The sequence below is a fragment of the Scardinius erythrophthalmus genome, assembly GCF_964197995.2.
Source record: "Scardinius erythrophthalmus genome assembly, chromosome: 1".
In the NCBI taxonomy this organism is placed as follows: Eukaryota; Metazoa; Chordata; class Actinopteri; order Cypriniformes; family Leuciscidae; genus Scardinius; species Scardinius erythrophthalmus.
The window spans coordinates 26,439,241-26,465,908 of NC_138221.1; the positions used below are offsets into that span (position 1 = coordinate 26,439,241).

The following is a 26,668-nucleotide window of genomic DNA, read 5'->3' on the forward strand; positions in this document are numbered from 1 at the left end:
TTTAGCAGCTTCATCTTTTGGTCTCCATGGATACTTTCTTCTTTGGGCAATAATGAGACATTATCTCAAACCATCCCTCCATCATGTTTTAAGCTGTTAAGTGTGTCACAACACTATTTCAGCACTGTCTGGTTTACTCGTGTTTGTACTGCCATGACAGATCGTGAGCATGCGAGTGTTCACATCTCTTTTACATTTACATTTGTTTAACAGTCGTTTTTATCCAAAGTGACTTATAAATATTTCAAGCGATTCATCTTAGAGGCAATAAACACAACAAGTGCTAGTAATACAAGGTTTCAGATCTTACCTTTCATGTGTGAGGACTGATCTCTTAAACTTCTGTTCATTTTCATAATCATGAAAACGTCAACGCTCATTGTTTCTGCCTTAAATTATTACATTGTTTAAATTAATACATTTTTCGCTAACTGTGATTTTGTATATGCACATTTCTGAAATACATAACTTAGACAGTTTCCTCTTTTCCTCAAAGCTGCTTTGAAACGATGTGTATTGTGAAAAGCGCTACACAAATAAATGTGAATTGAATTGAATTGAATTTTCATCCTGCACTGCTCATAAACTTCAGGTTTTGTCCTGCTTAATTTTGGTCACTTTCCCACTTTAATTCAATTATATTCCTAATTTGTTCATTTTTCCTCTCTTTTTTCTGTTTAATTATATAAAGACAATTTATTTTATCAGAAAAATACCAAAACTGGCCAACCTCCATTGCAAATTAAAATAATCTGTTTTATGGAACGTGTGCATGTGTAGTGGAATATGTGTAGTGGAATATTAATCCCCCAAAAAACCCAAAAGAGTTGAGTTGTTTAATATTGTAATTTTCAGGCATAGCATTTCTCAATCAAGATTCAGAGAGAAAAAAAAACAAAACAACAACAGCTAAATAATCTCTACAAATACAAATATAGCAGTTGACGATGCACACTCATTTCATTAATGGACATGCTCATACTGACACAGTAACACTGTTTCCACAGCTCTTTCAAACTCTCTGGCGCCCTCGTGTGGTTAAAATGAGTGTATTACAGAAGTAAACAGTCTCTGGACCATGTGTGATATACAGATACAATGGTAGAAAAAGAAGACGGAGGCAGAGAGATGAAGGGGGAATTCAACGAGACATTTTACCGGGGTCAGTGGCCATGAAACTAGTTAACACGCACGCTCCCAAAAAGCACTGCATTGATGATGCATTTTTGTAGTTTAAATCACCCTTGTTCCCTCCACAAAAACTCGATAGGATTTTTCCATGGGCTTTTAGATTATTGCAGAAAATAAGCTCTGCGACCAAAACAAAGTTTATGATTCGTTCACGTTTTGTTCATTAAGATGACCTTCACAAATCATCAGAAATAAAAAGCTAAACGTAGGTTAATAAAAAGTACACCACGGTCACATGACTCGATGTCGATAAAAAACGATTGTGAAATGACAGCGTTTCCATTAACTGATGTTATGTGACTAAAACGTAATTTATTCTTCTCGCGATAAGTCATTCTAAAATTATGGCAACGGATGATGGTAGGTTTATGTATATTGCAGCCACTGCACTAGCCATTATTTTTAATGGAAGTAGACGTAGGCATGTAATCCAAACATTAAGGGTAAGGAAAGCCCCTTATACTTGTGAGCAGCATGTACAGTATGAGGTTTTCTGGGTATTTCTCACTTACATCTGCTTCAAGGTCTTGATAAATTGTGGCATTTCTTTGTTGTTTAGAATCCAGTATTCCCGTAATTCTTTTGTCTTTTATGAGTTTAATAAAGAACTCTGTCTCGTCTTCTGTCAAAACACACTGTGCCATCTTTAAAGAATGGTCATGTGATTTTACGTACGTCATGTGACCTGTAAATGCGAAGAAAAAAAATAACACTGCAATTTTGCGAAATATTCCTTTTTTGAATTGCCTGAAAAAGCACTTCATGTGAGCAGAAAACCTTTTTGCGATATATGGGAGTTTTTGTGAAATTGACGTGTTTCCATTGGACGTATTTTCGCACTTTGAAGGGTAATGGAAACACGGCTACTGTTATGCGCTAAGGGTAAATTACAAACGATAGAAGCAGAAACAAGCGATAGAAGTAATGCTTACGCACAAGTAAGCTAACACGATCATCAAACATATAGGCTAAATCAAAACTAGGTTACACTTTATTTTAAGGTGTCCTTTTTACAGTGTAATTATGCATTTTCACTACGGTGTAGTAATTAAATACACATACTTTGGATGAGGGTGAGGATTGGGTTTGGTTGAGGGTTAGTTGCATGTAATTATGCATAATTTATAGTTATTACTACAGTAACTACATGTAACATGTGTAACAAGGACACTGTAAAATAAAGCGTTACCCAAAACTACGCAACGTTACTGAATGAAAGTCGTCACATAAAGAGGAACAGGACTGTGATGCTTTGGGGATGTGATGGACTCGATCTACTCAATCTGTGTGTTTTGATCCTCGTTTTCTCAGCTTTTTGTTAAAAATGTTGATTTGCGTATGAAACTTACCCACATTCAAGTGTTGATAAAAATGCATAAAAGGTAGAATAAAATGCTTTTTTTAGCTTAAAAGCAGAGGCTCTGTTCTTTCTTTTGAAATATTGTATGTTTAGATAGTCATACACAACAAAATATTCTGGGGGCCATGAAAGTTTTGTGAAAATTATCAAAAATGCTGGCGGTGATTGGCAACTTTAAAAAAAAAAGCTAGCAGGGAAAGAAAGAGTTAGGTGTCCGACAACTCCTTCAGTCTTCATTTAAAAACATTTTCCCTGAAAGTTTTGAGTTGGAATAGTTTGCAAGAGCGTGATTATAAACACAAAACTAGTGAGTAGATGAGTTTACCTGTTCGACATTATGTTTAATGTCCCGACAGCCTCTGTAGTCCCATTAAGACGCTTGTTTGCAACTGCTTTATTTGAAGACGTAAAAAAAATAATAATAATTTGATGTATTATTGATGTATTAAATGCTGCAGCATAAAAAGTGAAAATATCATTAGAGCTTGTGTTCACCACAGACCGTATTTCAGGCAAAATACATAAAAAAAACAACAACATTGACTTCAGGGTGATGGAACTGAAAGTGCTAAAAGGCTTGTTTCTGGGTTTTGGACCACAAAAATACATCATCTCAGCAGCAGTCTAGTTATGAGATCCCAGTCGACTACTTGAGCGTCTGGTACTAAGGATTTTGGGAAATGTCATGAGCAAGCCTGACTGACCATCTGAAAATCCCGCCAAATAGGACGAGAAAACATCCTGGCCACCAGCTTTCAGATACACCACAGAGCTTCACATTATCTGGGTTCTTGAATCTCTTCATGTTTGATGTACCTTCTACAGTCATCAGAGGCGTTTAGCCTGTCAGCGTCCCTGTTTCACTGTTTCACTGAGTGAATCCTCAGGATACGCACCCTTGATGGGAACTAGGGTGCGAGAACCACGCTAGGACTTTATCTCCCACTCCTAGCAGCCTCAGTTTGCACCCTTGTGCCCTAGCAGAAGTCCGAGACATAGTCGAAGTCCCTGAAGTAGTCCTGGTCTTTGCGCGAGAGGTTACGGCGCTCACGAGGAGGTGTCAGCGTTGGAGCCTCGTTGGTGAACTCGGAGTCGAAGTTACTGACGTCTTCTTTCCCTGTCAAGGCGGGAACGAACGGAGGAGGAACTTGTCGCTGCAAAAGCGCATCCCACTCCATATTCTGCAGAGAAAGAGAGAAGATGGAGCCACACTGTCACTAAGATCACAACTTTGGCTTTATAGACCCCTGTTCAGTTAGTAAACATGTGACTTTTTTTGTGGGCGGAGCTTAGGTGGAGGCAGAACGATTCCCCTGGCCACTTCACTAATGCTAGCTAGCAAGTTTTGTTAGCTTGTTCGTTAGCTTTGTAAGCTTGTAACAATGACTGGAGAAAATCCAATTTTATCTGAATATGAAAGGTCACTCACTGTCCAGAGCTGCGATTGTTATTTGGAAAAGCTAACTAACGGACAGAGCCAGATTGGCCGAACAGTTTCTTTTATGTTTAGTCTCTGGTCATTAGCTAGCAGTTATCTAACTGCAAGTTGTACGACTAACAAAGTTAGCAAACTTATGCACTAACAAATTAGCAAATTACGTGAGAAATCACTTAACTTGTTCCCCAATTTTTAATGGTATCTCTTGGTTGCCATGCCCGGGAAATCTTTAGACACGTAACCAAACCATAATCCATACCAAAAAAAGACAACAGTTTATTGAAATGAAGTGTGCGCTTAAAAAACGTGAGCATTTTTGATGACCGTTTCTGCTCCATTGCATTTACAGCCTTACAGTTTCACCAGGGAACTCAGTAGTTTTAAAAGAGAACACAAATGTTTTGAGATCAAAAAAGGGGAACGCTGTAGTCTTTTAAAGGAATGCAGATGTTTTGCAAGCAAATGCAAAGATTTTTGGGGGAATGTGATAGATTTGTGAGTAAACACTAATGGTTTGTGAGCAAATGCCAAAGTTTCGCAAGCAAACGCAAATATTTCTTGAGCAAATGCAAAGTTTCTATGTGAAATGCAATGTTTTAACGAGAGAACACATGTTTTTGTGAGCGAACACAAATTCTCGGGGGGACAATAGTTTTGAAATATGAGCACAAAAGTATTGAAATATAATTTTTTACTCCCATCTAATTTTTTGTTTTGTTTTACCATCACCATGTTCCTTTAGGGACCCCATATTATTGTAGCAAGTCAAGCCAAAAAGTCAGTAAGAATTCTTCATACTCTAAAGAACGGTTGTTTCCTTATGTCCTCTGCGTCTTTTTCCCCGGAGCCCAGCCGTCTCTCAGGATTACGCCTCAGCAGCTACCAATGGAAAACAAGAAAACATTTACATTATAGTTTACGTTAAAACCCCACAAGTCAAATTTTATATGCAATTCAAATACATCAAACTTAAATTAAGACCTAAATATTTAATTTGAGTGAACAGACTTACTCGTCTCATGATGCCAATGGCCTCGGTGGAGAGGAATCTTGGGTAACGTACTTCATCATTTACAATGCTGTCAAACACCTCCTCCTCATCGTCACCTGGGAACGGTGACTGAACACAGATCATTTATCAGGATTTTGTCTGATACTTGAGTCTTTACTTAAGAAGAATAACGTCACAAGATATTATATGTGATAAGCTTATTTTCTGGAAAATTTGTTTCTCATTTTGGCAAACACATTTTGGTCTTGTTTTAAACATTCTTAATCAAGATACATTTACTTGAGATGTGAAATGACATAGGACATAACGTCTTGTTTTCTGAGAAATTGCTCCAAATTAAATGAGTTTTTGATTAAATTAAGAAAAAATTGGCAATAGGATCAAAAAATTAAACAATTCCAGGTGTAGTTGGCACATTTTCCCCTCATATTAAACAAACACTTCATTTTTATAAGCTTCTAAGAAAACAAGATACCATTTTGCATCTCAAGCAAATGTATCTTTAAGAACGTTTAGATGATTGTACTGAAAAAAAACAAGGCAAAAATACTAAGTAAGAAAATCACATTTTGAAGTGAACTTTACCAAATTCTGTTGGATTTATGCTAACAGCAAGAAAAAAAACTATTTCAGTGGGAAATAATATAAAAATTCAAAGCAAAAAGTGCGCAAACACACACACGCACACACCTCTCCGACCAGCATCTCGTAAATGAGCACGCCGAGACCCCACCAGTCCACGGCTCTTGTGTAGGACGTGTCAGTCAAAACCTCAGGAGCAAGAAACTCTGGAGTCCCACAAAATGTGCTGGTTCTGTCTCCATGACCCATTCCTACAGGACAGAGAGAGAGTGGGACAAAAACAAGGCGTTAGACAGAGAGAGAGATAGAGAGAGAGTAATGATGGATATAGTAAACTCATGGAGTAATGATGCTGAAAATTCAGCTTTGATCACAGGAATATTACTTTTTAACATATATTCACATAGTAAGCAGTTGTTGTTTTTATACTGTGTCTTTGATCAAATAAATGCAGCCTTGGTGAGCATAAGAGACTTCATGTGTACTAATAAAAATAGTATGCAGTTAGCAGAATGCTTGTAATCTGTTCTGCTGACAACCTGTCATTTCCAGATCTCTCTGAACCATCAGTGAACAAACATCATGTTCTTAGTCCATTAACTCCATCAATATCAGGACAGTCTGTGACTCACCCTCTTTACAGAGACCGAAGTCTGCGATTTTCACGTAACCTTCGGTATCCAGCAGCAGGTTATCCAGCTTCAGATCTCTAACACACACATAGACACAAAAATTAACTTACTATCTTAGAGTTTTGGAAAACCGTGCCAGTATGTAGTTTTATGCTGTATTTGTTCATGTACTCACCGATACACAATCTTATTATCGTGAAGAAACTGAAGCCCCAAAACAACACAGGCAGAATAAAACCTGCAAAACACACAAACACACATATTTGAAGACTAAAGTAAAATCCTCACTGTTCACTCTTAAAAATTAAGGTTCTTTATTGGCATCGATGGTTCCATGATGAACCCTTTCACATTCATAGAATCTTTCCATTCCACAAAAGGTTCTTTAGAATGTTAAAATGAATTTAGAAATTCATTTAAAATATATATATATTTTAAGAACTCTTCACTTAAAGGTTCTCTGGGGAACCAAAAACAGTTCTTCTATTGCATCACTGTGAAAAAAACCCTTTTGGAACCTTTATTTTTAAACACATAATTCCAGGAAAAACACATGCAAAATGCACATTTAACAACTAGTAGTGTAGCACATTAACTAGATGAATTACACACACTTACACAGAGCGTGTTTCCGAGAAGACGTCGGCGTGTATGTGCATCATCAGGTCACCGCCGGCCGTGTACTCCATGACAAAACACACGTGTTCTGGCGTCTGAAAACATGCAAACAGGTTCACCAGGAACGGATGCTGTGCACTGTTCACCGTCTCAAAGATGCGCTTCTCACACATCAAACTGGGAGAGAGAGAGAGAGAGAGAGGTTTAGGGTTTAGACTGAAGACTGTAATATGTGTCTTAACCAGGTCAAGCTATTTTTCTGTCTTTATGAAAGCAAAGATTCTCCGAAGACGGTCAGAAAACATGTGATCTAGTGATGCACTGAAATTCATTTTATACCGAAACCGAAATTTAAGTTTTCATTTAGCCAAAAGAGAAACTGAAAATAAAGTTTTCATTCAGCCAAAAGAGAAACTGAAAATAAAGTTTATTTAATAATCAACACTAAAATAAAACCGTTTAAGTTGCACATAAGCAGTTTAAATTGCACACAAGTTAGTTTTTATTTCAACTTTTTATTGATACAATGGTAACACTTTACAATAATATTCCATTTACTAACATGAACTAACGTTGCAAATACTTTTAAAGGGATACTCCACTTTAAAATGAAAATTCTGTCATCATTTACTCACCCTCATGTTGTTTCAAACCTGTATGAATTTCTTTCTTCTGCTGAACAGAAAGGAAGATATTTAGAAGATTATCAGTAACCAGACAGTTTTTGGTACCATTGACTTCCATAGTAGGAAAAAAATATACTATGGAAGTCAATGGTACCAAAAACTGTCTGGTTACTGACATTCTTCTAATTATCTTCCTTTCTGTTCAGCAGAAGAAAGAAATTCATACAGGTTTGAAACAACATGAGGGTGAGTAAATGATGAGAGAATTTTCATTTTAAAGTGGAGGCATTTATGAATAAGGCATTTATGAATCTCAGTTACAGTTTTTCTCAGTCGTTTTGGTGCATTTCTCATAACACTATTTACATTTGCACAACAGTTAATGCAGTTCTCAAAACAATTAGTACAAACTGCAAAACCTAGTTGATAACCTGCAAAAGCGTGTCACTTGCTCAAAATGGATAGCTCATTCCTCAAAAGCAAGTATTTATGTCAATGAATGTGTCAGTGTCATCAAAATGAAAAGTCCTGACACCATCGTTTATGAACAAGATAGTCAAATGGCTTAGTCATGTTTTCATTATGACAGTTTACTCTATAAATGTTTTCCAATGATGAAAGTCAGATCTTGGTGACACTACCTGAAAATGCTCAATACAGCACTAAATACTATTTGCACAGCCATTTGAAAAAAAAGTTACACATTACTGTATTTATGAGGTAACTGAGTACAAGACACTGAATATGTATGTTTCACATTTTTACTGCATATGCTCTTTGCAATTCTAATTTTTTCACAGCATTGTGCAAAAGAAAAAATACACCATTATTTACAACAAACATAAACTCCCTTTGGGTAGAGCTGTGCACAACTGTACACAATATTGCAGTAGGCCTATATACTGTATTGGAACTGAACATACAACATACATAGGACTGTAATCATTCATGCACATCCAGACGTTCCTCTCTGTCTGGTCACATAATTTCATCTACATCCCAGCGAATATCATCTCTTGCTCAATTGCAAATTGTTCAATTTAGGAGACTTTTTCAGGATTTTTTTTTTTTTTTATGACAGATTTTGACAACTAGTTCAACATTTTTGTATGTAATGACTCAAGCAATGAAATGAGGACTATTAGTTTTATATGGAATGACTATTCAGCATTCACAAGTATAGTTAATTTTGACTGACATGACTTAAGCAAATGATAATGTTATCAAATAGCAGAGAGTTGTATGAAAGCAACTGATGCATGTCCAAAAGCATTTGCAATTTGTTGGAAGGAATGAGAAACTGCTACTATGATGTGCACAAATGACTAAATGTTGTGGAGGTTGAACTAACTGTTGTGCAAATGTAAATAGTGATGTGAGAAATGCACCAAAGCGACTGAGAAAAACTGTAATGTTTTTTTAAACATTTCAAAAGATTAATAAAAGCTATAACAAATCTATTGCTCATTTTTAGTTAATATTAGTCTATGCATTAACTAATGGGACTTTATTGTAAAGTGTTACAAATATTTCTATTACAATTCGCAGTTCAAATATAAATTGTGACTGTTATAAGAACTTGTTTTCATGACAGATTTATTCAAATATACAATAAATAATGAATACAACAGGTTGCTGTTTTTTTTCAACATTCCTTCTGATGTTCATTTATGTATATTTTGTGCTTTAACTAGTAGTAAAGAGGAAGACATGACCGGTTCTCGAAGCGGCAACAGCAATCTGTCACGCCACATTAAAGAGCAACAAAACCACATTTTATTGTTAAGCACAAAACTTATTGTGATTATTGGTTGGCAGGCGCGCTACAAATTTTGTTCACGCATCAACTGAAAACAGCACAGACTAAAAGATCTCGGTTCATCAAAATGCAGGAAATACACACTGACAGTTAAAATGCACAATCGGACAAACGCTAATTAAACGTCAGTCTTTATGGACGAAACCAAAAATTCATTTTCGGACGAATATTTTCAGTTGCCAAAATGTCGGTGCATCACTAATGTGGATGTTTAATATGGAGCTCAGTGGGGGAAGATTTCAATAAAAGTACAAGCCAACCCAGTGACAAAATATCTTTTCATGCAATGTTTATTAGGAAAAATACATCCTAAAGTGAACGCTCACCTCTCGACCTCGTCCCGCGCCACAATGTCCCCTTTCTTCAGAGCTTTGATGGCATACATCTTTCCTGAGTGTCTGTATTCAGACAGAAGGACCTGGAAACACACACACAAATCATACTCAATGTGCACATGAATCTTAATTCACAAACTGTCTCTTTGTGTTTCTTAACTGGTGCGTGCCTCAAATAGGGAAGAGAAAAGACTTCTCATAGCTTTTGTCGTTAATTCAATGTAAAACCGGAGTTCAGAAGCAAAACCACTGTTGTAAAACATGAACTTTCTTGTATAACTCACTAGAGTTAAATGAAATAAAATAACTGAAATAAAATATAAATATTAGATTAAAAACTTAAAGTAAATGAAAATTAGAAATGTTTACTTGACAACTAACTGAAATAAAAAAAAGTTTAAGTGTGAAATACTAAAATCAAAATGAAATAAAAACTAAAACTGAAAAAAATATATAAATTTAAGCTAGAAACTAAAATGTTAAAAAACAAAAACAAATAAAAAAAGACAAACTTAAATTAAAAAGAAAACAGAAAAATCTGAAAAATTCGAAATAAAGTAAATATTCTAAATAAAATGATTATTTAAAATAAAATAAAAACATTAAAATTTTTAACAAAATTGTTAATGCCGTATAAAATCTGAGTTCAGAAGCAAAACTGCTTTAAAACGTTTGTTTTGAGTTGGGCTTGTTTTTGTCGTTGTTTTTTGTTTGTTTGTTTTTTGTAAACTTGATTTAGTTTTCTAATATGACATATGTTTTTTCTGGACAAAGATCCAAAAAAGAAACAATAACACGGTATATCAAATGTGTAAAAATAAGGGAACTCTAGGTACAGATTAATATCTCTGATATATAAAAAAAGGTGTTCTGTACAGATCACAGCGGTAACATCAGAAGGGTGTGGAGGAAAAACAGAAATATAGAAGAAAATAATAATAATTTTGTTGTTGTTGTTAATTAAAACTATTAAAATAGTTTAAAAATAGTAAATTGAAATGAAACTGAAATAAAATATTAGGGAAAAAAAAAAAAAAGACTTAAATGAAACAGAAATGTTGCCTCGGTGTATGTCGATTCTGTCTGACTAGTTGCTGCAGTTTCTATTTTAAGACTGAACGTGTTCCAGTTACCTTGCCAAAATGTCCCCGGCCGAGCACTGCGATCATTCGGAAATCCTGAAGACACAGAGGGCTTTTGGACGACCTGCACACACACACACACACACACACACACACACACACAGGCCGGATGTAATTAAACTGAAGGTAAGAGCTGGTGTGAGGTCAGAAACTACATCATGAGTGTGTGCGTGTGTGTGTGTGTGTGTGTGTGTGTGTGTGTGTGTGTGTGTGTGTGTGTGTGTGTGTGTGTGTGTGTGTGTGACGCTGTCTCTTGGCCCAGTCTGGAAGACATATGTTGTGCTGGTAGGACGTGTACCTGCGCTGGGAATTATGGGAACTGATCCTGACAGCTCTCTCAGGAGGAACAGGATCAGGAGGAGAGACCGGCTCCGGCACCAGCCCAATGTCCACCTGGCAAATTATTATCATCAGCGCATTATTATTCCTTTATCATTACATTCATTCATTATTATTCTCTTAGTTTATATCATTTATTTTCTTACTTTATTTTGCATGTATTATTTTACTTCAATTGCTAATATTCCTTGTTTTACTTGTACTTTTTTGCCATTGCACACAGCAAATGCTGTCAATACAAATGTATGGATCATGCCAATAAAGCACATTATTATTAGAATCGAGAGCGAGTTTTCATTCATTGTAAATAGTTTTCCCTCAAAATAAATAAAATCAGTGCAAGTCATATTGTGCTGCTACACTAAATATACAGAAGATATAATATCAAATTCTATAATAAAGAAATTTGTTTGCAAAATGAACTTATTAAAGACTTAATTAATTATTTAAAGACGTAAAACGTGGTGTAATCTTTGATAAATAATATTTAAAAAAATGTTTAATTGAGTTTTTGAATGATGATATCATTATATCATTGTATATTTTAAGATTTTCTGTTTCACTCGGTCATACAAAAGGAGTCAGCTGCATAAAATGATGCATAAAACATCCGAATTTTAGATAAGACCCGCCCTCTCCACTTTTTGAAAAGTTTGATTGATTCACCAGAATGATTGACAATTCGGAGTACCAATAGTATAGGTGATCCACCCGGAAGTAAAAAATCCTCCGCTATACCTTTAAGACCAAGCAGAAGCTTCTACAAACCATTTGTAAGCTGTAAATGCAGTATGACTGGCAGCCAGAATTAGTTTAGCAAAATTAATTAAGAATATGTTTATGGCTACAATTACACAGTATTTGAGATTTAAATATTGAGGATCATATCGTCCTGTTTGTAACAATATCCACTCAAATATTCACTGATATGATGTATGAACTATGTTGTGAATCTGGAAAATCACTCAATGAGCCATATAGGAAATATGTAATTAAATATTATTGTCCATATATGAAAGCGCATTTCTGATTTACCGTCTCAGACGTCTGTGTGTTTTTCCTCGTGACAGACGGAGGAGAGTCGTCGTCCGTCTGGATCTTCTGAATGGAAATCTCACTGTGGAGAAACGCTCAGAGTCAGTCATGTTGGTCAGGATGGATCACAGGTGTGTGTATGTGTGTGTGCTGTGTGTTACCTGCTGTTGTGTGTGTGGTTGTGTTGTGTGTAGCTGTGTGTGGACGAGCTCATGGGAATGGCGTTCTTCAGCAGACGAACCCACGTGGCCATGTCTACGTTCATCTGTTTAGCGCGCAGGAACGCTTTCCCTGAGTCACAACAAACAGGACATAAGTTAAATACAGTAAAAACTATGTCACAATATTATCTATATATAACCAAAAAAGAGCTTTAATAAAAAAATGTTTAAGACACTGTATTTGAATTTCATATGACATTTCCATTCATTTGTATTATAGTTTTTTGGGGGGTCTAAAATAGATAAATAATATCTATATATAAAATGGCGTCCAAACAATCATTCAAGTTGTTTGCTTCTCCCTGCCCTTGTTATCTTATGGGTGGAGATACACATGAAATTTGTGTGGTGTATTTGGGAGCAGAGGATGCTCTATCAGCCTCCGAGAGGGCTGACTGTGAGCATTGTGAGAGGCTGCCGCTTCGCACGCTCCGCTCTCGCCTGTCACCCTTTGAGGAGAGTGTTCAGGTAAGCGTTCCCTGCGGTTCGGGCCCCGCTGGGGCAGCACGAAAGCTCTTAATGTGGGGATCGCAAATGGATCTCACGGCAGGGCTTGAGACGGGCCCCGCCCTCTCTCAGCCTTTACCTGTGGGATCCAGTGCTCTCTCTCCGGAGTTGTAAGCCCGCCCCGCGGTTCCTTCCACCCCAGAGGAGGCACTGGGGCTTCAGCTGCCTAGTTCCGAGGAACTAGATGTGCTGAGCGTCGAAATGGGGGAAGATGAAACGCCAGCTCTTTCCCCAGCGTATGAGGAGCTGGTGGAGGTATTGTCTCGTGCATTGTCTACGCTGAATATTTAATGGCGAGCCGAGAAACACAGGGCTCGCACCCACTGAGGAGGGTCGAAAGTCGGTCAAATTGGTCGTTTCCTGCCAGTACGCTTCAGGTCACCAAAGTGACTGCTCTTATTACACCAGAGGCCAGCCTTGAGAGGCGAGAGGTGCACGTTTGGGGAGTTTATGGCCAGGCACAGGTGGATCTGTTCGCGTCTCAGGATACGACGCACTGTCCACTTTGGTTCTCCCTCACGCATCCAGAAGTGTGTCCCTTCAAGAAGTGTGTGATGCAGCGGGCTGGTTTTCACCGCTCACGTTTGTCAGATTTTATGACCTATACATGGATACCCCTGGGTCTAGAGTTCTCATGTCGTGACATTTTTAACATGATAGGTTCTTGGCCGTATGGTATTCGGGTATTCGGGCATTCTTTTTCCCAAAGCATCAGGCAGTGCAAGTTCCCTCGAAAGGAAGCGTCTCAGGTTACAACTGTAACCCTAATTCGCTGAGTAGGGAACGAGACGCTGCGTCACTTTGCTCATACTCCGTGCATTCCTGTGATCGACTTGCTTCGGCCTTATCGAAGCTAACGCCAGTCAGACTGGATGTGCTTTTATCCTTTCCTGGTCGTGACGCAATCACGTAGGGGCGTTCCCAAAGCGGCGTCTCGTTCCCTACTCAGGGAACTAGGGTTACAGTCATAACCTGAGACGTTTTCTTTCCCAACATGCACTGCAGGAGAAGCTAACAAGTAGTGAGTTTACCCTGCTGTTTAGAAAACACCTTCCTCTGGCGCTGTAGACGTGGACCTCTCTCGATCACAGGGTTGATGAACATCACCTGTAACACACACCAAATTTCTATCAAAATCAGGATATACATTATGGCAAATTCGCAACACACTGCATTCAACACACATTTTCTGGTCATAATAGTTCAAAATGACAAGTGAGATGGATGCTAAAACATGACCGTATGCAAATGAACATCACGTTAGGGGTGTTTCTGTGTGATTGGCACCTCGGCCAGCAGAAGTCCCTGTGGTTCCAGCTCCAGCTGTATCCGGTGTCTCTGGTTATCCAGGAAATCCTCCAGCTTCAGATACTTCAGAGCGCAGAGCGAGCGATAGTCCCTCCAGTACACCGCGATCTCCATCTCTCGGGACTGAACACAGGGCATTAGACCATTAGTGTGTGTGTGTGTGTGTGTGTGTGTGTGTGTGTGAGAGAGAGTGTGAGTGTGTGTGTGTGTGTGTGTGTGTGTGTGTGTGTGTGTGTGTGTGTGTGTGTGTGTGTGTGTGTGTGTGTGTGTGTGTGTTGAGTGTGGGTTGAGTGTGAGTGTGTGTCTGAGTGTGTTTGTGTGTGAGAGTGTGTGTGTATGTGTGTGTCTGAGTGTGTGAGAGAGCGAGCGATAGTCCCTCCGGTACACCGCAATCTCCTTCTCTCGGGACTGAACACAGGGCATTAGACCATTAGTGTGTTTGTGTGTGTGTCTGTCTGTGTGTGTGAGAGAGTGTGAGTGTGTGTGTGTGTGTGTGTGTGTGTGTGTGTGTGTGTGTGTGTGTGTGTGTGTGTGTGTGTGTGTGTGTGTGAGAGTGTGACTCACTCTCTCCAGCTCCAGAGTGAAGCTCTGATTCCAGGTCTGTTCACCAACACTCTTCCAGCTCGTCTGTCCCACCACACAGTTCTCCAGCTTCAACACCGCGCTCACCTCCCCTACACACACACACACACACACACACACACACAAACACAACATCAGACCATCATTCAAATACAATAAAAACATTTCAGTTAAATACCGTCCCGAGAGTGAACTGACCGGACAGATCTTCACTCTTGCTGGGGATCTTCAGGCTGAAGCTGCTGGTTCTGCTGCTCAGAGTGAGTTTGAAGGGGCGAGCGTCTCCTGGACCGAAGTGAGGCAGGACGAGCGGGGACGAGCGACTGCGACCCGGGACCAGCTCCAGGAGCCCCACACACCCCAGCAGACGTACCTGCAGCGTCCCTGAACCACAACAACAACATTCATATCCGTCTCGGTCACGACACACTGAAACTACAGCCTCAAAAACACATTCATGCTCACATTTTACCCAAATCAAAATGAAAAAATTACACTTCGCATTAAAAAATGAGCCTATTTTAGGACCATTAGGAGCCTGTTGCATTGTGTGTGTGTGTGTGTGTGTGTGTGTGTGTCTGTACAGGGTGCTGTACTGTTTGTGGACGTAGGGGGCGCTGTGACGGGAGCTGAAGGCCGAGGACGTGTTTGTGTGCGTGTGTGTTGTGTCTGGCGTACCGGTGAGCGGCGAGGGTTTGCACAGGGTGCTGTACTGGTTGTGGACGTAGGGGGCGCTGTGACGGGAGCTGAAGGCCGAGGACGACGCCAGCACCAGCTCCTCTTTAATCAGACACGCTTTCGGGTGTTCCTCCGGCAGATCCCCCAACCGCTGCTCCAACGACACCCGCAGCAGATCCAACCGCTGGGACGCTTCACTCAGACGACTCTGAGCCTAGACACACAAACAAACACTTAACCAACCCGACACAAGGAGCAAGCAAAGGTCCGTTTTGATTTATCCTAAGGGAACTTTTTGTGTCGTTGCATTTAACATCCTTCTCTTACAAACTTAGACTGCAGTCACACCTTTTCTATGAAGAGACAATATTTGCCCCATTAAATAGATTTTCCAGTGCATTTTTTACCTTTATTTTACCTTAAAAAATGCAAAGGTTTTTCTAATCCTATTAAATGTATGTCATGTTTTATGCCAAATTCTAAATAATTCCTTTAATTTAATGATTAATATAATAAATAAAAAGGGATGCATGATATATTGGCCACCATATCGGTATCGGCAGATATATGTTCATTTTAAATGTTAGCGTTATTGGCGATAAGAAGATTTGGCCGATATATTAAAGCTGATAAATAATGGATTATTTCCTTCAGCTGAGACACTATTTTCTCCTTAAAACTGCAGTGAAACAAAGACAGTCTCAAAAACACGGTTTGAAATCGCTGGTGTTTCTGACGTCACAAACTACCTTGTAACCAATAGGGCTGTCCTTACGTTCGAAAATCGATTGCACAATCGATTGGACCAACCAACGCAAGTTTCGAAAACGAAAATAGGGAATCGATTTTAAAGGGGTCATATAATGGTACATGCACTTTTACAAGTTGATTGTACTGAAATGTGTGTTGGCAGTGCCTGTACACAACCATCATAAAATGATAAAAATCTATCCAGTGTTTTTTTTTTAATCTTCTTATATGTTTTCCCCTGTCTCTAATCAAGCCGTTCGACCGTGTGACGTCACACGGTCGGACACCCCTCCCACGATGGTTGATTGACAGCCGCAGTTCAAACACAGACTCCGCCCTCGCTCGTGAGCGAGCTGTCAATCATAGTCCGCGCGTCTCGCTGGAGCACTGTCTCTGACTGTCTGTGAGCAGAAATGGCGTCTAAGCGATTGTGGTGTTCTGTTCTTGGGTGTAATAATGAACACAGCAGTCATGTTGATGTTCCTAAATCTGAACCGCTGAAGATGCAGTGGCTGAGTTTTGCTTTCGAAGGGAATATTCCCCACGATCAACGTCAATGCTTTCATGTGTGCGCGAATCATTTCACACACCAGACTGCTTTACACACGAGGTCAGTATAAAGATGGTTTTGCTAAAAGCTGCTTCTGGAAAAAGGATCCGTACCAACTATTCGTGTTCCTGCTGCACCTCCAGAAGAACTGAAGTGAGTGAAACGTTTTATTGACCTTTATATTAATCTTTGCAAATCGCTTGCTGCACGCTTCACGATGAATGCAGCTATTTTTACACTCAGGGTACATTACGGCATGTTTTCTATGTACGACGTTCTCAATATAATTCATAATCCCACGTTTATAATGAACAACGCTTTATGGTTTTTGTGTTATTATTAAAAATGGTGTACGCACAGAACAGAGGGGCGGGGTGAGCAAAGCTCATTATCATTTAAAGACACATGCACTGAAACGGCGTTCTGAAAACAGAGCTGTTTTTGACCAGGTAAAATAAGTGTTTTCTTACAATACTAATGAGAATTTTTAATTAAAGTATATTACAAACTTTTAATTTATACCATAAAGAAGCATATTAGCTTGTACAAAAATGGCATTATATGACCCCTTTAACGGTCTTTTCTCGGAGCGCGTCCAGCTCGTGACGATACGCCCGCAGCGAACGTGTGTCACTCAGCAACTGCAGGCTCTGACAAACACGCATAACAGCAAATAATACTTCTGCATAATGCGTCTCTTTTTACTACAAAACTGTGAATTCTGCCGGTATGCAGACAGTCTCATGCATTCAGATACAAATTTGGGCTACGCGTCTACAATCGCCTACGTAGGCGAAATTTGTTTGACATTTCGAATCGTAAACACAGCTATGTTGAAGACTGAGGTAATGTTTTTCATTTTTGCTATGGCGATCCACTCTGCTTATTGTTTTTCGAGAATGTTGCACTCCTGTTTGTCACTGTGTACGAAACTTCACGCCAATAAATCATCAGGAATATTGCAGACTTGTGCGTGTCTCAAGCTCCTTCTTTACGTTCGTCCTAATGCCTGTTAGTTGTCCGTGGATTTGCCCATATTTTGTGTTTAAAATGGAAACATCTTTAGACATGGAAAATCGATTTTACAATCGATTCAATGAACACTTATGTCTCAAAAATCAAACAGGATTTTTTCACAAAAGTGACAGCCCTAGTAACCAATCAGATCAACGTGTGATCGTCAACAAGTGGATCTCTGAGCTGCTGTGAGTGAGTGGAGGCGGGGCTCATTTGCGTATTCATAGAACTGCGAATACTAAATGAGGCAAGGGTGTAGAGTTACATTCAAGATATTTTAACCCTCTGGTGCTCTTCCTGTGTCAGTCAAAAATGGCCGAATTTTATTTTTTATGTCAAATAAAATGATAGTACAATATTTTAGTTACATAATGTTTTTATTATAATTTTATGGTTCTAAATTATATTTACGCAGTTTTTCTAATCCATTTATTCCCTTTTTGAGCATAGACCTGAAAATTAAATTTCCAACTTAAACTTGTAAATCTTGAGTGCTTTAGAGCAGAGACTTAAGTAAACTTACGTCTTTTCAAAGACGACATTTGGCAGATTATATCTGAAGTGAAAAAAGTTTTAAATCGTGAACTGAAAAACTGAAGAAAACATACAGAATTGTATGCTTATTGTTATGAAAAATGAAGAAAACATACAGAATTGTATGCTTATTGTTATGAAAAATGCACAAAAATACTATTTTCAATTTTTATATGAAATATATATTTTCACGTTTTACTCTAAAACTGTGAGAAAATCAAAACCATAAATCTAAACAAGTTGTGTTCCAAATTTGAGGTTGATATCTAAAAAAATAATCTTTCAGTAAGATTTTGTTTGGCTGCAGTGCCAAAAGTTTCCACTAGATAAAATTCGTCTCCCATTAGTTTCCAGTGCGCTCATGTTTTACCGCTAGGTGCACCAATGTGACTATTTATTTACAGGACCATTTAACCTTTTCAAATCATGTCCATTTTTTCGTGTGTGCACACAGCAAGTGCCAAAACCTTTACCAAGTTTTGTACCATTAAAAAAAAAAGAGACCTATTAAAAAAAATATTAAAAAAATAAATAAATCAGTCAGAAATTGATTTTATTTTGGTGATCAAAAATGAGTTTTAAGGGATAAAATTATTGACTACGGGGGACTTTAAATCTATCTCTATGCGCAGTCTATATTTGGTCTTAAAGGTGGTATCAGTGATTTCAGGCCCAAAAATATTTTTATCACATTCATCTAATCTTTCCTAACGATCCGCTAGCTGCCCGCCCCATAAGCATGCCGTCAAAAAAACGCGTCTCTGTAGGCAGCCTAGGCTCTGAGATCTGCACACAAAAACAAATAGTTTAGCCAAACACTCAAAACCAGGGATAACTCCAACCAATCACCGACAGGGGGAGGGTGTTGTGAGGTTTTGTGCTCGTGCACGGCTGCACGCGAAGTCAGAGCTAAAGAAAAAGCTGGCTCAAAACCTCACAACACCCTCCCCCTGTCGGTGATTGGTTGGAACACTATTTGTTTTGGTTTTGAGTGTTTGGCTAAACCATTTGTTTTTGTGTGCAGATCTCAGAGCCTAGGCTGCCTACAGAGACGCGTTTTTTTGACGGCATGCTTATGGGGCGGGCAGCTAGCGGATCGTTAGGAAAGATTAGATGAATGTGATAAAAATAATTTTGGGCCTGAAATCACTGATACCTATGGAAGCTTGTTTCCGCCACAAAAAAAAAAAAAAAAAAAGATAATTGCGACTTTTTATCTCACAATTGCGAGTTTACATCTCGCAATTCTGACTTTATTTCTCAGAATTGCGAGATATAAAGTCAGAATTGCGTGAAATAAAGTCAGAATTCTGAGATATAAAGTCAGAATTGCGTGATATAAAGTCAGAATTCTGAGATATAAAGTCAGAATTGCGAGATATAAAGTCGCAATTGCGTCTTATAAAGTCAGAATTCTGACTTTTTTTCTCGCAATTGCGACTTTATATCACGCAATTCTGACTTTATATCTCAGAATTCTGACTTTATATCACGCAATTCTGACTTTATAACACATAATTGCGAGTTTATATCTCGCAATTCTGACATATTTTCTCAGAATTGTGAGATATAAAGTCCAATTCTAAGGGGGGGAAAAAAGGGGGGGACTTTTTTTTTTTTACCTCAGAATAGTTTATAGTATCTCACAATTCTGACTTTATAACACGCAATTGCGACTTTATATCATGCAATTCTGACTTTATATCTCCCAATTGCGTGATATAAAGTCAGAATTCTGAGATATAAAGTCAGAATTCTGAGATATAAAGTCAGAATTGCGTGATATAAAGTTGCAATTGTGAGAAAAAAAGTCAGAATTCTGACTTTATAACACGCAATTCTGACTTTATATCTCAGAATTCTGACTTTATAACACGCAATTACGACTTTATATCATGCAATTCTGACTTTATATCTCCCAATTGCGTGATATAAAGTCAGAATTCTGAGATATAAAGTCAGAATGCTGAGATATAAAGTCAGAATTGCGTGATATAAAGTCGCAATTGCGAGAAAAAAAGTCAGAATTCTGACTTTATAACACGCAATTCTGACTTTATATCTCAGAATTCTGACTTTATAACACGCAATTGCGACTTTAAAACACGCAATTCTGACTTTATATCTCGCAATTCTGAGAAATAAAGTCAGAATTGCGAGATGTAAACTCGCAATTGTGAGATAAAAAGTCGCAATTATCTTTTAAAATGTTTTATTCAGTGGCGGAAACAAGCTTCCATAGATACCACCTTTAATGCTATTAAGTGTTAAATCCCCACAATTTTTTTTTTTTTTTTTTTTTATACAAAGGTACATCGTCGAGAATGGCAGTAATGCAGTGTGATTGCATATACTCTGCACACAACCTTTCATATGCTTCCTGCTTGTGTGGATACAGACAGTTTTGACCACAAAAGATGTGGTAATTTGATTGGATGTCATGTATTTGACCTTTTACCACACTACCATGTTCCTGTTTATTTACTAGCAGCAATATTTTGACTATTAGAAATACTTGCGCGGGTTTAAAGTTGGCGTACCCACTCTGTCAGTACCCCGGTTTGGGAACCGTATATTTCTCACACCTCAGCAATAGCTTTCTTGTCCTGTGCTTTCCCAGCTCCCATAAGTCTCAGCATGTTTTTGGCTCCCTCGGCCATGGCGTGCTCCACTCGGTAATGATGCCAGAGCTCCTCAATACGCAGCTCCATCCCACACAGATCCGGCTTACCTGCTGAAACACACACACACACACACACACACACGGGTTAGATCCTTCCGGGCATGCTATACATAGACATAGACTAACACACACACATACACTCACACACACACATGTTAGATCCTTCCAAGTGATGACATACATAGACAAACACACACACACACACACACACGCATACAAACACACACACACTCTCGCTCACATACACAAACACACACACTCACACTATTTATAAGTCCTCCATCACTGAGTGAAAATCTGTGATGAGTATGTTTGTTTGATTGTGATTAGGAAAGTTAAATAACTAACTTTTAAACATGGACGGTCTGAAGGCACTTATTTAATTTCAATTAGTTGTCTAGGCAACATTTCTAATTTTCATTTAGTTTAAGTAAAAATTACATTAAAAAGCTACAACAAAAAAAGAATAAAATTAACTGAAATTAAATAAAATGTAATAGAGCTAAAATCACTAAAACTAAACTGAAACTGATAAAAAAATACACAACAAAAAACTAACAAAAATTGCACTAAAATTTAAATAAATGTTAACTGGAATACAATAAGATATGATAAAGAACCAAAGAGAAGAACTAAAATGACTAAAACGTAAAAGTAGAGTCCTTAAACCCCCTAACAGGATGTCAGACGTCACTCCCAGGAGTGTCCCGTGGATGTCAGCGATGGCCGAGGGCGGAGCCACATTAATAAATCTATTCTTAACCCTCTGGCCTCGGGACACGAGACATCAGCGCCGAAACACACCATTAGAGTCCATTAGAGCCGCAGATTCAGCTCACCCTCCATTTCCTCCCTCTCCATCTCTTATCTTTCTCATGTCTTCAAATCTGTCTCTTTCACTCTCTGCATTCAGATGTAGTTTTGTTAAAGGACAGTTTATCCAAAAGTTTGTCATTATTACTCGCCCTCCTCATGTCGTTTCAAACACGTTTGTTGTTATTTTTTGTGGAACTCAAAGATTTTTTTCACATCTTTTATATACAACAGCCTAAAGGAACTTCAAATATCAAGCTCCAAAAAGCACAGGAGGGTCAAAAAACATTAATTTGAACTGAATTGAGATGAATGACACTAACTTTGTAACTTTGACACTGTTAATGAACTGAACTGAATCAACATTGAACTAAATTGATCTCAATAATGACACTTCTCTTCTGTCGAGCTGCTTTACCATAAATTCATAATGAATTCTGCAACATTAACCCTGATATTTTTCAGTTTATTACTGTGAAGCTGCTTCTACACAATCTGTGTATAAATAAATGTAACTCAACTTGACTTGGATTATAGCACTTTCTAACACTTTGCATCCATTTTGTCACTAGCATTCATTGCATAGACATGTTTAAACGTTCTTCAGAATGTTTCCTTTTGTGGTCCATGGAAAAGTCATACAGGTTTGAAACAAATAATGACAGAATTTTGATTTCTGGATGAACTATTCCTTCAATAATGTTGAGCATGTTAATGCATTAATGTTGACGCCTCGGAGACCTTTTGACAGACAAACAGCAGGAAAGTTGTGTCACTGGACAGAATTAGACTGTCTGAGGAAACGACAGCAGACACCAGTTCTGTTTATGAACCAACCATTTCATGCAAACATCCACAACTGCATCATTCCTGGCATTCAAAACATGCCATGAGAGTTCATGTCCCCGCTAAATGAAATAATACATTTACAATTTGTAAGGATGGAAATCATATTAGTCGTATATCACAATATCACTATTTGAGTGAACCTCGAGCTGCAGTGTGGATAGGACTAATGCTGATGAGGTCTGAGATAAGACTACCTCCATAGAGTCAAACAGAGAAAAGTCCCAGCAAACACGTCGGACTCCAACTAATCCAACGTCAGTCAGGCGTCATATTTTGGTTGAAAATGAAACTCGGGTTGACGTCTAAACCCAATGTCAGACAGACGTTGAATTTTGATTGGAATAAACACTGCACTGCAAAAAGTGTGAAATGCATGGCAGTATATTAAATCTCTCAAGATCTCAGCAGAGGAGGATTAAACAACTCCACATACATTATTATCATTACCATCTTAACCAGAAACAGCATTACCAGCTCCACGCATTACTATCCAGATTTACTTTATTTCTGTCAGACATCTGCAGAAGGTCTTATTGAGAATTAACAGAGGTTTAGATGTTGGATGTTTTATTGAAAATAACAGTTTGGTTTGAAGTCACTTCATTGATTATGGTGATCAGTGTAATTTGAATCTTTAAAACTTCTTGGTGCTCAATCCCTCAGATTAGTAAACTGCTGGACAGTCAGGACTATTATAATCAATAATTTGAAATAAAAAAACATGATATCTAAACAAAGAATCGCCTCTGAATATGTTCAGTGAATCAAACACTACATTATGATCACATCTTTATCATCATCAAGTAGAACATAATTTTTCTTGCAGTTCTTGCCATAACAAACACAATTACAGCAGCAAGAGAAAAAATAATGTTAAAAGTCAAGAGTCAAACTGCACAGCTAAAGCAACACCGATCACCATAATGGTGACTCCAAACCACACAATTATTAATAAAACATCAACATCTAAACCTCTGTTAATTCTCAATAAGACCTTCAGTAGACGTCTGATAGTCAATCTGGTTAGTAATAAGTGTACTGCCATGCCTTTTTTTTTATTACAACCAAAATGTGATGTCTGCCCAACATTGGAGCTTGACGTAAAACAAACGTTGGATTTAGACGTCAACTCGACTTTCATGTTCAGGATCTCTATGCTATTGCCAGGCTATTGTTGAAAATAAGAACTTGTTCTTAAGTGACTTGCCTGGTTAAATAAAGGTTAATGCTGTTATTAAGCCGTTTAAGGAGATCTATTATGATGTTAAGTGGGTAAACGCTCATTTCTGTGAGACAGAGTATGTTAGTAGCACTAGCACATTCAGTACCCTGAGTGTCGTCGGTCTGTTCGGTGGCCTGCATGCCTTTACGGATCTGCATGCGGATGATGTCGATCTTCGTCTTACTGTCCTGCAGCATCTGCTGAGCCGACTGGAGCATCTTCTTATCCTGGAGGACCGAGAGATGGACAGATGGAGACAGTCGGATGGATGGATAGTCAGACATACATTTATATATAGATAGATAGATAGATAGAACAAAAGACAGATAGATAGACAGATTTATATATACAGTAGATAGAATGGCATATAGATGAATAGATGACGGATGGATGGATGGATGGATGGATGGATGGATGGATGGATGGATGGATGGATGGATGGATGGATGGATGGATGGATGGATGGATGGATGGATGGATGGATGGATGGATGGATGGATGGATGGATGGATGGATGGATGGATGGATGGATGGATGGATGGATGGATGGATGGATAGATAGATAGATAGATAGATAGATAGATAGATAGATAGATAGACAGACGTTCATTACCTTGGTAACCCCGTTGGCGTAGATGGGGATCATGTTCTCTGCCCCCTGTTTGACCTTCAGTTCGATGTTGAGCTGTCGCTCCAGAGCCTTAATCCTGTCCTGATTGGCTGAGGAGCGACTCGGCGACCCGAGAGACTGAATGTCATCTGGGGGTCAAAGACAGGGTCAAACATTCATCCAGGGTCACGGTCTAACAGGATTATGAGGGCTTTAAATATACACATCAGTTTCTTGTATCCTCACAACCAAGGACATCATCCCAGAAGATTCATATTTACTCATTAATAATGAGGAATATAATAGGGCTGGGCAAAAAAATCTATTTTTCAATTAATCGATTTTTAAATTGTGGTCGATTCAAAATTGATTCTCAAAGGCCATGAATCCATATTTTATATTTTTTTTCCATATTTATTTATCAATCACCCAAAAGCCAGTATTAGTTTTCCTCCACTGTTCATAGACATGCAGCCTCTATTTTACAGATAATGCTGTGGGATTTTTTTTGTTTTGTTTTTATCTTAAACATAAAATAACCGGATCCTGTTTGATCAAGGCATGCAACTGTTCTGACTTGTCCATATTTTCATCATCAATTTCATCTTGCATCAAAATCCTGTCTAGATTCTGAGTTGGATTCGGTTTTAATGTACCCAAGTTTACCTAAAATAAAAAGAGTTTAATATACAGGTTTGTTGCTCTTAATTTCTTTTTATTAATGAACCACCTGTAAACTTGTGTTCACTGTTATTTTTTTTATAAATATAGGATTTGTATTAAATCTATATTCACTGAGTCGAATCGGGAATCGAAATCGAATTTAGAATAGAAAATCGAATCGAATTGAAACATCTGAATCGATTCCCAGCCCTAGAATATAATCATATTCCTTAAAGGTCCCATATTGTACACCTTTCTGGAGTTTTATTTTAGGTTTTGTTGTCCTTAAGAATATATATTTGTGGTACAAGTACCAAAAACCATCCCAATATATTTTTACAGCTCCTTTATCAGGAGCTCTGCTAAGAACAGGTCGATTTTGGCCTGTCTAATTAATATGCGTGAGCCTCTCTTCTGATTGGCCTGTTGTTTTCTGAGTGACGCACGGCCAGGCCAACCACAAGTAACTAGGTTAATGTATGCTGTAGCCTGCTGTGGCTTGGTGATGCTCACAATAAGGTCTATAAAACACCTGTAATGATGGACATTGCTGAGGGAAATGTTTCTGGCCTTACTGGACAGGAGACAAACAACCACCTCCTTACTTTTGGCGTTATTGTAAGAGTATTATAATTACCATTACATCAATGCTGCACTCAGATTTAACATTAACACTAACTGAAACTGTCTGTAAACAAACTCAGACTTTTGAAATAACTTTACCCATGCAAGTACACTTAACATGTTAGCAAAACAAAAGACACAGAGACTGAGTCTCTTTAACTCAATAAACACCAACAGGGCCAGTGTCTGTAACTCAGGAAAACAAACAACGTATTTTGTCTTGTTTCCAACAGATATTCTATCAAAGCTTGTGGCAACCATAGACTGTACAAAACAACACGTCAGCATCAACTTAACACGTTAGTATAATGTAACATAAAATGTGTTAGAAGTTTATTTACAGGTTGCGAATTTGAGGTCGGATGGACAGGCCAACAATGTCGGGACTGCAGCATCTTTGATGAGTAAAACCAGCATTGAGTTGTGCCTGATTGACGAAGCAGTCACTTGTGAAATGTGCAGAACAGACGGTTAAGTTCGAACTAAACTGCTGTGGTATTTCCGTATAAATAAACATTAGCCACTGGTATATTAATGTTGTTCAGAAGCCAGTGCAATGATGTAGTTTCCTGACGCTGGGCAGTGCTCGGATTAGTGACTGAAGGTGGTAAATGAGTAGTTCTGACGTCACATTTATACGGAAGTCACACCGGCTTGTGAAAAGGCACAGCTACTTTATGCAGGCTGTGTGCATTTGTCTGTGGATTGACTGATTTGAAACTTATATGGTAGTTACATAGCCCCTAGACCTCTGCTATCATGAAAAAAAGCCAGGAAATTTCGGTTTTGTCAATATGGGACCTTTAAGTAGCCTAGAAATCTAGACGCACCCTAGCGGCAGCAAAATTTATTTGGCAGCCAGGGTAGTCTAGCAACTCTCCGTTGACTTTCGAGCTGGAAAAACCAAACTCTAGTCAGGCCAATCAAA

The 26,668-nt window shown here is 38.3% G+C and overlaps 1 protein-coding gene across 3 annotated transcripts in view; it reads right to left on the minus strand.

Moving 5' to 3' along the window:
• Nucleotides 1–818: 818 nt before the first annotated feature.
• Nucleotides 819–26,668, minus strand: part of pkn1b (protein kinase N1b) — a 43,507-nt gene continuing 17,657 nt past the window's right edge. For 2 of the 3 annotated variants that reach the window (XM_081379707.1, XM_081379705.1), the window contains exons 3-22: nt 24,457–24,602; nt 23,950–24,070; nt 20,862–21,010; nt 15,426–15,639; nt 14,946–15,131; nt 14,730–14,839; nt 14,145–14,288; nt 13,889–13,964; nt 12,291–12,420; nt 12,130–12,211; nt 11,054–11,148; nt 10,747–10,819; nt 9,605–9,696; nt 6,834–7,010; nt 6,391–6,453; nt 6,216–6,292; nt 5,692–5,834; nt 5,002–5,109; nt 4,788–4,868; nt 819–3,732 (exon numbers count right to left, since the gene is read on the minus strand). In XM_081379707.1, the coding sequence (XP_081235833.1) occupies nt 3,529–3,732; nt 4,788–4,868; nt 5,002–5,109; nt 5,692–5,834; nt 6,216–6,292; nt 6,391–6,453; nt 6,834–7,010; nt 9,605–9,696; nt 10,747–10,819; nt 11,054–11,148; nt 12,130–12,211; nt 12,291–12,420; nt 13,889–13,964; nt 14,145–14,288; nt 14,730–14,839; nt 14,946–15,131; nt 15,426–15,639; nt 20,862–21,010; nt 23,950–24,070; nt 24,457–24,602 (2,471 nt within the window). In that variant the 3' untranslated portion in view covers nt 819–3,528. The remainder of the gene's footprint in view (nt 3,733–4,787; nt 4,869–5,001; nt 5,110–5,691; nt 5,835–6,215; nt 6,293–6,390; nt 6,454–6,833; nt 7,011–9,604; nt 9,697–10,746; nt 10,820–11,053; nt 11,149–12,129; nt 12,212–12,290; nt 12,421–13,888; nt 13,965–14,144; nt 14,289–14,729; nt 14,840–14,945; nt 15,132–15,425; nt 15,640–20,861; nt 21,011–23,949; nt 24,071–24,456; nt 24,603–26,668) is intronic. The other variant, XM_081379706.1, reaches the window with a different exon arrangement.